The following is a 15480-nucleotide window of genomic DNA, read 5'->3' as shown; positions in this document are numbered from 1 at the left end:
CTGGGTTCTTAGAGAAACTTCACAGAAGACAGAAGTGTAGACAGGCGGTTATACTCATGAATCAGATTTCATTCTGATCATTTTTTTTTCCTATGGACCTCTCACAGAGTAGATCACAGAAAATTGGGTTAGGTAATGGGGATTTTGATAGAACACTTAACTACGTGGTACTAGGAGCTTCTGCTATAGTTCTGCTGCTTCAGATGAATATTTCCAGTGTTTTCATTAGGTGGAACAGCTGTTTCTATTACAGATAACAGATCTCAGAGGTGGTGATTCTGGCATCTACTTTCAGTGAGTTCAGAACTCAGTGTAACTTGTACAATTAGTTTTTTTCTTTAAAAAATATATATTTCCCCCTCTGAACACACTAATTAACTCTATAGTACTAAAAGGAAATTACTTAACTTGCTACTGAATTGTCTGAAAGTGATAGGATCATCTTTTGTAGAGTCACATTAGACAAATTAAAAGCCCTTGGGAAAAATTTGGCGCCCTGTTTCTTTCCCATTCACATCTTCCTAAAGACCTCTCAGGAGCTTCCATTTAGAAAGCTATGATCATTACCTGGGCTTTTAATCTGAAGAGATTGGCTGTTCTGAGAGTTACTCTAGACAAGCAGGGGTGCAGAGTCCTGAGTCCTGGGGCTTTGTTACAGTCTTGCAGGTCTGAGGGGCCTTGGCTTTGCCATGCTGTGTATGTCATGTCTGCTTCCCTCAAGGTAAGTTCCAAGTCAGAGACCCTGAGCCATTCTTCTGCGGTACCTCCTCTCCAAGATGGCTGCCATCATCTCAGTCCATTGCCAAATGCACATAGCACATTTTTTCCTAATACTGGGGTATATTCAATGTGTTCTTCCAGCCCTTTGAATCTAGTCTGGCTTATGACTGCTTTGGTGAGTCATAATATAACAGAATATATTGGAAATGGCCCACACCAGTTCTGAGACTAAAGATGATGAATGGTTTCTCCTTCCTTTCTGTTGTGAAATAATGCTTCATGAGACCCAGTGGTGATGCAATTTGAAGCCTCATTCACATGGAGAGGTCATAATTAGGCAATCCAGTCACTGGCCTCAGCCATAGTGTTTGTGAGTCAGCCATCTTGGAGGGTGCATCGTTTTAGCCTTCACAGCACTGCAGGCATTCCATAGTAACCAAGAACCACTTATAGAAAAATCTGGCCAAACTATAGGTACCAGAGGTAATATTAAAATGTTTCTTCCAACCAAAGCATTTACAATGATTACATGGCAATTGATAACTAGAATAAGGGACAATAGGCCAAGTGCTTCTAGGAACATCACAATAATTACACACGCTGAGAGTAAGTAGCTATTTGTGGGATGTTGACAGATGTCCATCTGTCTTCCTCCACCTTTTCTGGCTGGTTCTCAGAACTTAATAACTGGACTGCTGCTCTAGTATCCCTTAGATTTTTAAAAATAAATATTCACTATACAAAATGCAAATACTTCCAGGAAGGATGAGGCCATCTTTTTCTTTATAGTACTAGGTAGTAAATATTTCAGAGTTTGTGAGCCATTATAAGTGGTTTATAGCAACTACCAAACTGGGCCAAGTTCATCCAGACAACATGTAAATGAGTGGCATGGCTGTATCAGTAAAATTTACTTATAAAGTAGGTGGGTGTGCTGGATATGACCTGTATATTGTGGCTTGCTGCCCTCTGTTCTGTATTTCTATAATCAACTATTGCTATAGCCAACAAATAGATTTGATTCATTGCTTGACATCTTCATCATTGGATTTGCTTAATGGCTAACTTAAATCCTTTCTTAGTATCCTCTGTGGATTTCTCTTCCTAGGTTTGAAATGTTCACCAAGTTCTCTTTTCTGAATCTTATATTCTTTTTCAGTGACTGGCCAGTGACGGAGAAATCTTTATAGTCACTCAGTCTCCCTGCCACTCCCCTTCCTCTTGAATCTTTATTAGAAGTTTCCAGCATTTATATTCCTTCTTGGGTATCTTGCCAGCCTCTAAGCTCAGTGCAATTTTTGTGCCAATTATGAACTTGGAGCCCCTCAATCAAACCCACCTTTCTGTCATTGGCTATGATGCTGGGCTGGCCCTCGTTAAGTTCCATTTTGACTTTGCCAACCTTTAGTCTTTGTCAACAGAGGAGGAAGAAAAGTCTTCCGTTCTCTCTGCTTCCTGTTTATTTCTGCCTGCCGGGAAGTGCCTGCAAGCCTCTCTACAGAAAACCTACCTCAACCCAGAAACATACATTGTTTTCTGTAGTAGTGGTTGAAGCCAGCTTTTCCAAAAGTTACAGAACGCATCCACTCTTCCTCACCTCACTCCCCACACCATGAGTGGTGTAAGGCCCTCCTTGGAGATCTGCGTCCCAGCCACGCACCTCCTCCTTGTGTGTGCACAGGCCTTAGGGGCAGCGGAGTGACCCCTTCCAGGAGGCACCTGAGCCCCAGCTCTGGGAGTCTACGTTTTTGTCATCCAACTTCTTGCTTGGTATTTGTGTTCTTTGAATGCATCCACCATAACTTTAACATTTTTTTTATTCCTTCCCATTTTCAGTTACCTAATTAACAACGTCATCGTTAGTTAACCATTATGTAGATTCAATTTTCATTCCAGTATCAGGTGTGGTTTCTGTCTTCTGGCTGTTCTCTTGAAAAGAGTTTATATTCTTCGCCAGAAGCTGCACCTGTGATTTCCTTCCTACTAAATGGCACCAGCAAACATCTCCCTATACCTTGCCTGATTGCTTGAGCAAAGATCTTGGCACCATTCTTCACTTTGTCTGTTTTCTTGCCTCCCAGATCCCACCACTGAGCAGGGTGACAGCCATGTTTTCTTGACTACTTCTCAAAGTTGTCTGCACGTCTCCTCTGTGCCCCCACTCCAGAGCAACCCACCATCACGTCTTCCCTGGAAGATCATCACCCCACATTTCTGGAGCCCTTCAACCCGTTTGTGCCACATGACTAACAATGTCTTAGAAACCATTTTCTAGGTAAATATACTGGGAAACATTCTAAACCCTTAATTCACTTCACAAGTCTTTCTGATTTGACTTCTCTTGCCTCTGGACTTCATTTGGAAACATCCTCTTTACTTCTTTGTGTGTGTCAGTTTTCTATGAGCCATACTTCTTTAGATTCTTGGAGCAGTTTCCTTTGGAAATCTCTTCCTTCACCTGTATAACTACCCCAAATCCTTTAAGTGTTATATAAATATCACATTCTCAGAGATGGCTTTTCTGACCCCCTAGACTAGGCTCTTCTTTTGCCATCTGTTTCCATAGGTCACTGAACATCTGCTTTTACTCAGTAAACATTTCAGCAGCTGTCCAGCTGGCGAGGCCCCTGCTGTGTCTGCCTTTCCTAGCACAGCATCCCAAACACCTAAGGTCCTTTCTAGCACAACAGATATTCAATGTTTATTTGCTGAGTTCTGTTGATTTGGCGTTCTGAGTATGTCACAGGACTTCTGTGTTGTTTGGGAAGATGCACCAGAACCCTTCAGGGTGGCCATTGTCTCTTACAGCCAATGTCTTCTTTGCTCTGGGCCTCTTACATCTCCCAGTAAGTTGTGTTTTTTTTTTTTTTTTTTTTTTTGGTAGGTTCTTGCCAATGACAAGAGGAGGCTGATGGATTCGAATTTACTACACTGAGCTGGAGACCCTCCTATATTTCCGGAGTGACCCAGAGATTCGTGAAAGTTGCCTAAGTGTTTGAGGCCATGTAATTCTCCTTGTTTATTGCACTTAGACTCCAGTGACCAAGGAGGTGGTGCTTACAGAAGAAGCACCCTACTGATCCTCCTCCAGCAAGACACCCACAAATGGTTCCTTTGTCTTTCACTGAAATGTAGTCATCAAGTGACAAAAATGGGGGAAAGAGTTGGGGAAATGGGCTCAAACACAGGCTAACAGCCTTTACAGATGGTCTTTACAAATAACCAAGAAGCTGATTGTTTCAACAGAATATGAACATGAGAGTGATCATGAAGAAGAATTGTGAAAGCATGTGACCACAGTCTGTTGGAAAGGAAGCAGCCAAGAGGAAGGAGATTAAATACATACATATCTGATTTTGGTGACACTGTCAGGGAGGGAAGGAGGGAAAGAGAGAAGAGGGTGAGGGAGAGAGGGGACTGCATTGACTTAAAAAGAAAAAAAAAAAAGAAAACAGAAAGCATCCCAAAGAGCTTCCATTCTTAAAAAGAAATCTTCTAAACAGATTTGAGCCAGGTGGACATTTTCTTTGAGAATAATATGCTTTTTTTTTTTTTTTTTTTTTGGTTTGTTTTCTGGCACTCAAAGTTTACCTTTTGGATTGTATTCCAGACACGTTCCTCGTCGCTCCTCTTTCCTTCAAGGGTGTCCATGGCGTCCGCCATTAGGGACTGCAGCTGTGGCACCAAGATAAAAATGATCACTGTGGAATTCACGCAGAAGTAACTTCCCTAAACACACAGATTAAAACCTAATTAAAAAATCATTTGTACGCTGATGATTTTATTACTCATTTCTCCCCCTACCATGAATGCTGCCACCTCATCCTTGCTTCAGTCATTACTGAAGACATAAAATATTGAAACAATGTGAAGATTCTTCTTGCAAATTTGTAGACAATGTGTAGGTTTTAATGTAGTAAGAGTGGATGTTTTGTGGAAAGGAAAACACACAACAGACTTGGGCTGTAAAGAATGAAGGCCGTAGTTAATTCTCTCAGGAAATGGCATGTTGTACATGAACGCGTTTTAATGTTTTCTCCTGAGGCTAATGTATCATAATTTCAGACATGATGTAAAAACTCACCAGAGGACAATACTAAAATTGCACTGTTTTATTGCCTCTTAAAGAATCTAACTCATTTAAATTCTTTTACCGTTGTTGGTTAAAAATTTGAAGTAACCAAGTTTTTGTTTTTGTTTTTTAAAGTGTTGGGCCCCATTGAAAGACAAGTTTTAACCGTACCACACTTTGCTCCTCCATCCTCCCAAACCACTTGAACTATTCCAATTGAAAACTATTCTATAAGCTGATTTTGGTGATGCATGCCTGGAATTCCAGCACCAGGAAGAATGGGGAATCTCAAGTTCAAGAGCAGCCTGGGTTACAGGCTATAGCTACAGGCTATACACACACACACACACACACACACACACACACACACACACACACACACACACACAAAACCCAGCTGGGCATGGGTTGGCTCACACCTGTAATCCTAGCTAATCAGGAATCTGAGATCTGAGTGTCACAGTTTAAAGCCAGCCCGGGCAGTGAAGTGTATTGAGACACTTTTCTCTAATTAACCAGCAAAAACATGGGAATGGAGGTGTGGTTCAAGTGGTAGAGCGCTAGCCTTGAGTGAAAAAGCTAAGGGAGAACTTGATGCTGAGTTCAAGTCCCAGTATTTCTACCAAGACCCCAAAAAAAGAAAACAAAAGTAAACAATACTTGAAGCTGCATCAAGTCCTATGACATTTAAGGGCTAATTTTTTTTTAAAAATGAAAGTACAAAATAAGCACCAAATGGTATGAACTGTTGGATTATGTCTTAGTTTAGATACAGTAGAGTTTTGTTAGGAAGGCAGACAGTTGTTGCTTAAACACCTTCGGAGCAATCATGGTTGATATATCACTATAGGAGCTATTACCAGGATTTGTTTTTCAGGTTAAGCTGTGCTTGGAAGTTGGAACATAAAATCTATTACTTAAGATGATGAAATCTTGGATAGTAACATCTAAAATGTTTGGCTTGCAATGTACCTCCTTTTATATCTTTTTTTGCCTCCCTTTATATCTTTTTTTTTTGGATATTTTTATGGTAGGTATATAAATTATGAAAATATCCCATAAAATTTTATTTTTCAGAACTTTTAGCTGCTAAAAATTGTGTACTAGATAGGGGTGTTGGTGATGCTAGTTTTGTGCTCTTTGTGTGTATTGTGAAAAATAAATATTTCCATCAATGTGTACTTAAGCAGACTTAAGCGAAGAGAACTCCCCTGTATTTTTCATTTTGATCTTAAATGTGCTTTTCAGGAAGATTGGATTAGCATTTTGCTGGCTTTCTAAATTAACATTTTCTTTGCTTTCTCTCATCTCAGAAAAACATTAGTCATCTTAAATTGGCTATGAGAGCACTCTGAAAACTGTACTCCTGAATGCCTCATGAACACAGAATAAACATTTAGCCTCTTAGGTGTTCCCCTGCCCATAACCGTAAGAGTTTAGGAAGTATTATTGCCAGTTTCGACTCAGTAATTCCTTGATTAATAGACTTATGTCATCATTTTCATCATGAGTATGCACAGATTTATTATTTGGCTAGGCAGACCATTTCACCTGCTTCCTCTGAATATCAGCATTTAACAAACTTTCAACAGGTTTAGATGAACATTATAGATGATTACATATATCTTTAAAATGTAGGGAAGGTTCCTTGGGTTATCTGAAAATTATAGGTAATTGGTCTAGTCTATTCTCATCCTTGCTATGTGAATTCAATTCAGGTCTATAATTAGTTTTAGCTATTCTCAAAAATAGCTTTGAAGTAAAGAGTCTTTCCTGACCACACATGAGGATCTCCACATAGAGTGTATTTTACATTTCTTTCAATTGACAGCATATTGTTCAATAATTGTTTTTCAAATGTGGTACTATGATTTCTAATAGTTGTTATGATTATAGCACACACATTGGTTTGAAGATTGTTTCTGTCACCTATTCCTTTAGTTTCTGACTGAGTCTGCAACAAGGCCAGAAATGTCTGGCTTTCTGAGTAAATTCAGCTTAAACCAAAATACTACCAGCTATTTTGACTAACTCCATCCTCTACTCCCCCCAAATAATACTTCATTTATTTATCTAAGTGTCTAGGGTGTATTTGTCAGCATTGTTGATGTGTATGATAAAGCTAAAGATGAAGAAGAAAAATGTGAAAGACCACTTTTTTGTGGGGGTGCCAGTACTGGCACTTGAACTCAAGGCCTTATGCTTTTAGCCTTTTCTTTCACTTGAGCTTTTGAGACTCAAGTGGTAGAGTAGTAGAGCGTCTACCGCTTGAGCCACAGCACCACTTCCAGAGTTTTGGTGGTTAGAGAGAAAAGTCTCATATCTCATAAACTTTCCTGCCAGGGCTGGCTTCAAATCACAATTCTCAGATCTCTGCCTCCTGAGAGCTTCTGAAGATCATTAGGCTTGGTTTTCTACACATGTATCTCTTTTGTCCCCTCACTTTTCCGTAGAAGAGAAGCACACATTAACATATCTTAGAGTTTAAGAAACAGTTGAGGGGGCTGGGGATATGGCCTAGTGGCAAGAGTGCTTGCCCCATATACATGAGGCCCTGGGTTCAATTCCCCAGCACCACATATATAGAAAATGGCCAGAAGTGGCGCTGTGGCTCAAGCGGCAGAGTGCTAGCCTTGAGCAAAAAGAAGCCAGGGACAGTGCTCAGGCCCTGAGTCCAAGCCCCAGGACTGGCAAAAAAAAAAAAAAGAAACAGTTGAGTAGAACTTAATTTTAACCAAAAAGCTTGGTTCACAATATGAATATATGAATAATCAGCCCATCCCAGTCTGTCTATCTGTTATCTACTTGTGTCTGTCACTATTTATCTACCTGCCACCCATCTATCTAATCTCAAAGTTCTTGCTAGATTAAAAGGGAACTTGTGGGGCTGGGAATATAGCCTAGAGTGTTTGCCTTGTATACATGAAGCTCTGGGTTCAATTCCTCAGCACCATATATACATCTGTCTATCTATCTATCTATCTATCTATCTATCTATCTATCTATCTATCTATCTATCTATCTATCTATCTATCTGTATAGCCAGAAGTGATGCTGTGGGCAAAAGTGAAGCCAGGGACAGTGCTCAGGCCCTGAGTTCAAGCCCCAGGAATGACACACACACAAAAAAAAGGGAACTTGTCTATGTGAGCAATAATAACCAGACACCACCACCCCCACCCCCGCCCCCGCACTTCCTAGTTTCTTCATTGGGGTGCTTCCTGAAAGTTCTTTTTTCAGATGCTATCATTCTGCTGGCCCTGATCCTGTAAAAGCCTTAAAAGAAAACAAAAATACTTACTTACCAGTTCTGCCTCCTGTTGACTGATGTCCTGCAGATAGGGAATGGTGGCTAGCTCTGCCATGGCTTGATTGGTCACCTGGGACTGCTCTTTGACTCTCTGCAGCTGGCTCAGGAGGCTGGCATAGTGCAACTTCTCCATCACACCCGGGCACCCGCAGCAGCTCCCCTGCTCTCACACGTGGAACACAAAGAGAGAGGACATGTTTGCAAACAAAGCCACAGAAACAGACCTCTCCCCGGGGACTGAAGTCAGGGCTTGGTACCATATAGTTGCATATTTTTTAAGCAAAAGTATCAAGGACAACTACATGTTTCTTGCTTCCATTTTGTAAAGAAAATGTTCTATTTGTTTCTGTCAAGTAGGTGAACGCACATAAAAGGGAGTCCTGTTTGCAGGACTGTTGAGACAGGTTTGCTGGTTACTCTGCATTCAAGATCTAGGACAGAAGGTAAAGACAAGACTGAAATTGTATGTGTAACCATTGAAGGGGGGAGGGGAACTAGGAAGAATGAGGAGGAGAGACTGATTGGATTATATATGCAAGAAGACAAAAGTCACAATGAAATTCCCTGCCCCAGTGTACAACAAGTGAATACTAGTAAGAATGATATTATGTCTCTTGCAGGGGAATGGATGGACCTGAAAAAAAAAGTTGAGTGAAGTTAGTCAGGCCAGAGAGACAAAGGACACGTGTTGTTTTCTCTCATATGTGGAAGTTAGATCAAAATCACACCAATTATTAGCTGAAGCATGGTGTATCCCAATGGTATAACTGTTTTGAACAATGAACTTATGGTTTAGTAATATGAATACTAGTAAGCTGAGAACTTACACTATGTGGGAGGGTGGACAAATGGAGAGAGGAAGGGTGGGTGAAGAAGTCGTAATATTCAATGTACCCATGTGAAAATGGAACCAGATAGCTTAAGGGTGGGATTGAGGCAGATGGGGGGAAAATGATGGACGGGATGGTATTGATCAAGATGCTCATAAGCTGACATGTTCAATTGAAATCCCTTTGTACAACTAAAGATAGCAAAAATAAATTAAAAATTGCAAAAAACCAAACCAAACCCAAACCAAAATTGTCCTTGTACTCTTGTAGTACAGTTCTCACAGGACTGTGTTCTCCTATAGCAAGTGGCTTTATTTACCTTGTCTATTGCTTTGTTTGTATCAAAGACAATTCTCACATTCATTGAATTCAGTTTACCCAGATAGTTTACATGAAGCCTACCAGCTCTGCTTTCACTTTCAGTTCTCCTTGGATGGTCTTTTCCACTGGTAGCAATTCACTCTGGCTCCTTCAGCCATTTCCACAGCTAGCATGACCCACCTTGAAGTTCTCTGCACAACTATAAGGAACGCTGCCTCCCTTCCACTCCCAGGAACCAATGGTATTTTAAACTTTCTTACCATAGGACAACTCAGACCCCCAACTTCAGTGGCTCCCCCAGAGTAATGGCTACAGTTACCCACAGAAGAGGGGAAATTACTTTTCTGAAAAGCATAAGCTTGATACAAGAGAAAAAGTTTATCCTAAAATTCCCATTGTCATCTTCAAGAAAAGGGACTTCTGCCGCAGATTTCTGTGGTGTGGAGGGTGCTAACAAGTAGAAAATTACAGGAAGGCTTAGCCTGGCATTTGCACTACACACTCTGGTGCTTGAAGAAGGCTGTGTGACCAGAACTTTCCTGGGCCATCTACATCAGAATGCCTAGACTTATTTGCTAGCTGGACAGTTAACAGTGTCTTGAGTTTCACTGGGAAAAGCACATCATTTTGGCACTGGAAATATTAACTACATAGGTGCCTCTCCAAGTATTTAAAAATCTTAAACAGAAGATTAAGGACGAGCCACAGTTTTTATAGGTTTATATCTGGTAAGGGCTATTTTCCTCTGTGAACACTCATTTTGTTTGTTTGTTTATTTATTTATTTATTTATTTATTTTTATTTTTATTTTTTGGCCAGTCGTGGGCCTTGGACTCAGGGCCTGAGCACTGTCCCTGGCTTCTTCCCGCTCAAGGCTAGCACTCTGCCACTTGAGCCACAGCACCGCTTCTGGCCGTTTTCTGTATATGTGGTGCTGGGGAATCGAACCTAGGGCCTCGTGTATCCGAGGCAGGCACTCTTGCCACTAGGCTATATCCCCAGCCCTGTTTATTTATTTTTATTGTGCCATTACTGGGGCTTGCTTCACACTCTGCCTAGATTTTTCACTCAAGGTTGGAATTGTCCCATTTCAGCCACACCTTCACTTCCAGGATTTTGCTAGTTTATTGGAGACAAGACTCTTATGGACTTTCTTGCTCAGGCTGGCTTTGAACTATGATTCTTATGTCTCAGCCTCCTGAGTAGCCAGGACTACAGGCATGAACCACTGGTGCCCAACTTCATTAGTGATACATAGGAACTAGGACTTCCTTCAGAAATCAGAGAGCAGACATTTGATTTCTTTCTTAAATGAGATTTTCCTCTAGAGAGAAAAATGGTTAGAAAGTAGCATGACCGAAGATCATCTGAACTTCCCCGTGAAATTAGAAAGTCACTTTCTGAAATGTCACACTTCCATTTTGACTGATAGCAGCTTCTAGAAGCCGACATTTTTGTAGAATCAGGGAAATAAAGGAAGGCTAGGCACCCGTGCGCTGCATTTGCTTTATTTCTTCCTAATACCAATCGGTGCCATTCAAGTAATGTCTCTATTCTTGCTCATTTATTCTTCTTGATTAGCTGTTGATTTGAAAATCTATAAACCTCTAAGAGGATCGCAAATGGTGGATTTGAGATCCTTGCCTGAATTGACGAAATGGCTAGCCTACCATTCAGTTTAAACGTGTAGCTAAACAATGCCATCCTGTTCCGTCAAGTCGAGGGAAGCTAGTTGGGGTGCGGGGGAGAAACAGTTTTCTTTCTGAAGAAAAATTGCCTTCTTTGTCCTTCTTTAAAAGAAAACAATGAGGCTAGTTGTAGGAACGTGGTATAGAGCAGAAACAACTGCAGCCTGCTTGGGAACATAATCTATTAGTGTAATTTTCCAAAACATCAGGAAAATGAAAATAGTGGCAGGCCGCTGGGCTTTGTTAGCTTGATTGTTGGATGCATAACAAAGCAGGAAGCACTCCACAAGAATAAGATGCTAGCAAAGGAACAGAAGGAACATAGTTGACTGCTAATTGTCACTAGCTCCCCTTTCCCCCACATTGAATTGTTGTGTTTATCAGGAAGTGATTGATTCAGAGAAGCCAGAGAGGGGAGTTATGAAAGACAAAGTAAAAAAAAAAAAAAGGGTGCAAATCAGTACCTAATGCCAACAGGAAGGTTTTAATGCTGTTGCTTTAAGATAGTAAACAAGAATAACATCATGAAAAGTGAAGGAGCTAGCTTGAACATCCAAAGCTAGCAAAGGCTAACTAGGAAGGGAGGCCACCTCTCAAAGAAAGTCTAGGAGCCATTGGAAGGCTTCTTAGCTGCTGGAGCGAGTGAAATAAAGCCACCATGAAGTCTGACACCAGTAGCTCACACCTGTAATCCTAGCTACTCAGGAGGCTGAGATCTGAGGATCTGGGTTCAAAGCCAGCCCAGTGAGACTCTTCCTTCCACTAAACTACCAAAAAAAAAAAAATATATATATATATATAAAACTGAAAGTGGAGATATAGCTCAAGTGGTAGAGTGCTAGCCTTGAGCAAAAAAGCTCAGAGACAGCACTCAGGCACTGAGTTCAAGCCCCAGGATTGTCACCCCTTTCCCCCACACAAAATGGCTAAGAGTGAAGTGAAAACTACACATGGATCTAATGATCACTAGGCAACTGTTAAGTTCAAATGAAGGCTTCCGTGTCAGAATTGCCTATATGCAGTAGCAGTTAAGGGTAAATGTTTGGCCAATAAGCGGCACTCTATAATACAGCTGAAAAGGAGACTGAGTTTTGCAATCTATTTCCACTTGGCATACATATTGAAACATTAATTGCAAAAAAAGTTTGCATACATATGTGGGGGTGGGAAACAATATTGTGCATGTGTAAACATTTTTTCTGCTTCGCTTGGAAGAAATTAAAAGTAAAATTAACAAGGTATTGAAAAACCATCTACAGCCATACCACCCTGAACGCGCTCAATCTCGTCTGAAAAACACGGTTAGTTTGGTCATTTTTTGAGCAAGGCACCCCGGAAAAGAGGCTTCATGCATGATGAGAGATTTTATTATTATTTTTAACTCTAACATTTAGCCCAGGAATGCCCAGTCCCGAGGGGTGAACCTGACAGAAATCAGCAAAGTTAATGAATGGAAAAGTAGAGCATGTGAAACAATTAGGGTAAACTGCTGGGAAAGGAAAAATATTGTTAGAGGTTGTTGGGTGAGTGGTTTGATATGAAGTAGGACTGAAAGCTATCAGGAAAATAATAGGACAGCTTCTGACTCTTAAAATCTACCCTTACTTGAACATATGTTTGGGTCTAACAAAGCAGTGTATAAAGATAACGAAAATGGGTCAAAGTGTACCTGCAAACTTCCCTTAGCAAAGGAAACTCCTTTCCTATGGCTTTTACAACCTCACAACTAATGGTGAACATCTAGTTGCCCTTGGAAGATTTTCCACAACAAATAGTCTGAGTATAATTTGTTTGTACACTGAAATATTCATTTTACAAATAGAATCCAGCGGTGGAATCATTTTCATATTGTTTTATGCCTGTTTTGGCCCCAGCCTGGATGAAAGTTTTATTGCCCAGAGCTGTAGTAAGTCTTTGGGCATGAGCAGGGGAGCTGTTCTCTCTTGCTTTGGTTTTGAGTCCCGGCATCTAATCCTCCAGCTGTGTGAACTTCATTCTATGACTGCTCATTTTTCTCACTGGTAAAATGAAAGTCATTTGGTGCCACCAAACAGTGAGTATGAAATGCAAAGATGGGAGAGAAAGTGCTTTGGACACTGTGGAGTATTATAAATGTGTCTGTGAAACCCAAGTTTTCAACTGGGCATTTCAAAAGCAGCTGATGCCTGTTTAGTTTTTCGGTTTTGGTGCCGGTTCTGGGGCTTGAGCTCAGGAGGACCTGGGCACTCTCCTGAGCTTATTTGTTCAAGGCTAGATTCTACCACTTGAGCCACAGACTCCACTTTCTGCTTTCATTGGTTGCTGATCGGAGATAAGAATCTCATGGACTTTTCTGCTCCAGCTAGCTTTGAACTGTGATCCTCAGATCTTAGCCTCCTGAGTCGCTAGGATTATGAGAGTGAACCACCAGTGCGCAGCTTTGATACTTGTTTAATAAACAGAACTACCATGACCTTTTCTTTGTTGTTTAAGAAAATGTCTTGATTATGATACACCTCAGGAATTTTGCTGTAAGAGTGTTTTGTTAGTTTAGAGAACACTTTAACTTACTTTATATTTAATATGCTTCTGTTAAGGTAAACTATTATTCTCTCTTCTTAGATGCATTTTTGTGGAGACACAAGATCTTTCTATTTCATTGGAAGAAAAATAAAAAATTGGAGCAACCAGTGAAAACTTTCCCTGATATTATAATTTGGTGTGTTGACAGTTAACATTTTTCCTGATTAAAGATGCTGAGCTCAGTGTCGGTGGCATATGTCTGTAATCCCAGCTACTCAGGAGGCTGAGATCTAAGGACACCAGTTTGAAACCAGCCTGGGTGAAAAATCTGAGAGACTCCTATCTCCGATTAACCAGCAAAATGCTAGATGTGGAGGTGTGGCTCAAGTAGGAGCTCTCCAAGCCCTGGTGTCAGCTCTCACATGCATTAAGAAGATGCTGCGTAGGAATTAAAAACTCAATCTTTGTAAGGGGATTTATGTTCAATATATTTAGGAAAGGGATCATGAGAATTCTTGGTACTTCCTAAGCATTATTTAGTTATCAACATGTTTATTATCCTCTAAGTGACTTAATAAAAATGGAATGACATTAAACAATTGTATAACTGAGTTTGGTCATAGTATTATGCCAAGGATTAGCAGTATCTTTTGGGTTTTCTGTAGTTATGAATACAATAGTTTTATTTTCTCTACCCAAACAATTTCCAATAAAAATATTGTCCAGATGAGTTAAAACAACAACAATGGTGGACATACATGGCACAACATATGTTTCTTGGTGATTAGGCCTAGATTAAAAGTGGATATTCCAGATGGATGATTCTACACCTTAGTGTACAAGCACAACCATGTCTCAGTCGCCAGTATTAAGGATGTCTGAAAGATGGAAAATGCTTCAGGATAAATTTATTAGCCGAGGCACTGGTCACTGAAAAGTTTCTAAAGATTCTAAAAGTTTCTAAGATTCTTAATACTTTACAGAGCACTTCAGCATAAGTTATGTACTTGTGTTCTCCAAGACTAGAGCTGGAACTCTGCACCTGAGGCTTTCACTCATTGGCTAGCACTCTACCAATTGAACTGTGCCTTTAACCCTTACATGGGTCTATTTTATGGATGAGAAAACCTAGCTTGGAGGCTAAGTGACTTTCCCTGAGGCACAGGCCCTCTTCTATAGATGTCCCCAATTAGGGCAGTGATATGATATGCAATGTCCACCCACTCAAGGAGATGGTGTTCAATACCTAATCAGAGAAACACTTCTAGGAGAACTCACAAAAACCAGTGATAACTATTTGGTTCACAGTTTAGGCTGCCATGTCAGGATTATTTCTAGTTATCAACTTATTACCTGCTTCATTAAGCAAAGTTTGCCTTGGCAGCCAATTTTATTCGATTTTGTTTTATGAAGCTGTGACTGGGTAAGTATGAAACCAGGGTTTTGGATATTGGATATACTTGTCTCTAGGGACCTTTGGTCTCATTCACCTTAATGCCATTAAAACTCTTTGAAATGAAACCTTCCTTAAACTGTTATTTCTCCTACAAGGGAATACAGGAACACTGATGAAAATCTTCATAATTAGCAGAGTGATATTTAGACTGATTCTACATAAGACTGAGTTGTTCAGGTATAAAAAAGTCACTCCAAGCCAGTGCTGCTGGGTCATGTCTAGCCATCCACTGAGTCAGCCAGATAATCATATTAGCAAAGATCCCCCTCTTGGCCAAGGCCTGCTGATGACAGTAATGGTGGGTATGACTTTCTAATTAAGATGGAAGATTGGTGGAGGTCTATATGTGTGTGTATGGGGGGGAGGGTTCTGTGGTAAATTGCAGGTAGAACCTAAAATTTTTAGTGCAACAAATGAGATTATTATAGATTGAATGTGTCACTCCCTATTCATATGTTGAACTTGAATTCTCAATATGAGGGCCCTGGGAGGTCATTAGGGTTAGATGAAATTATGAGGGTGGGGCCCTCGTCATGGGATTAGTGGCCTTGCTCTCTTTTTGGTGTGTCCCTCTGTCATCT

General features: G+C 40.5%; 1 protein-coding gene across 1 annotated transcript in view; it reads right to left on the bottom strand.

The window, feature by feature from the left end:
• Spata16 (spermatogenesis associated 16) overlaps window positions 1–15480 on the bottom strand; it is a 193677-nt gene that overhangs the window by 17612 nt on the left and 160585 nt on the right. Inside the window, exons 8-9 of the mRNA XM_048347111.1 lie at window positions 8098–8262; window positions 4312–4395 (exon numbers count right to left, since the gene is read on the bottom strand). Coding sequence (XP_048203068.1) covers window positions 4312–4395; window positions 8098–8262 — 249 coding nt within the window. The remainder of the gene's footprint in view (window positions 1–4311; window positions 4396–8097; window positions 8263–15480) is intronic.

This window comes from Perognathus longimembris, chromosome 5 (genome assembly GCF_023159225.1).
Source record: "Perognathus longimembris pacificus isolate PPM17 chromosome 5, ASM2315922v1, whole genome shotgun sequence".
NCBI classification, from domain to species: domain Eukaryota; kingdom Metazoa; phylum Chordata; class Mammalia; order Rodentia; family Heteromyidae; genus Perognathus; species Perognathus longimembris.
Note: the sequence above shows the minus strand (reverse complement) of the source record. Positions and strands in the feature narration are given on the sequence as shown.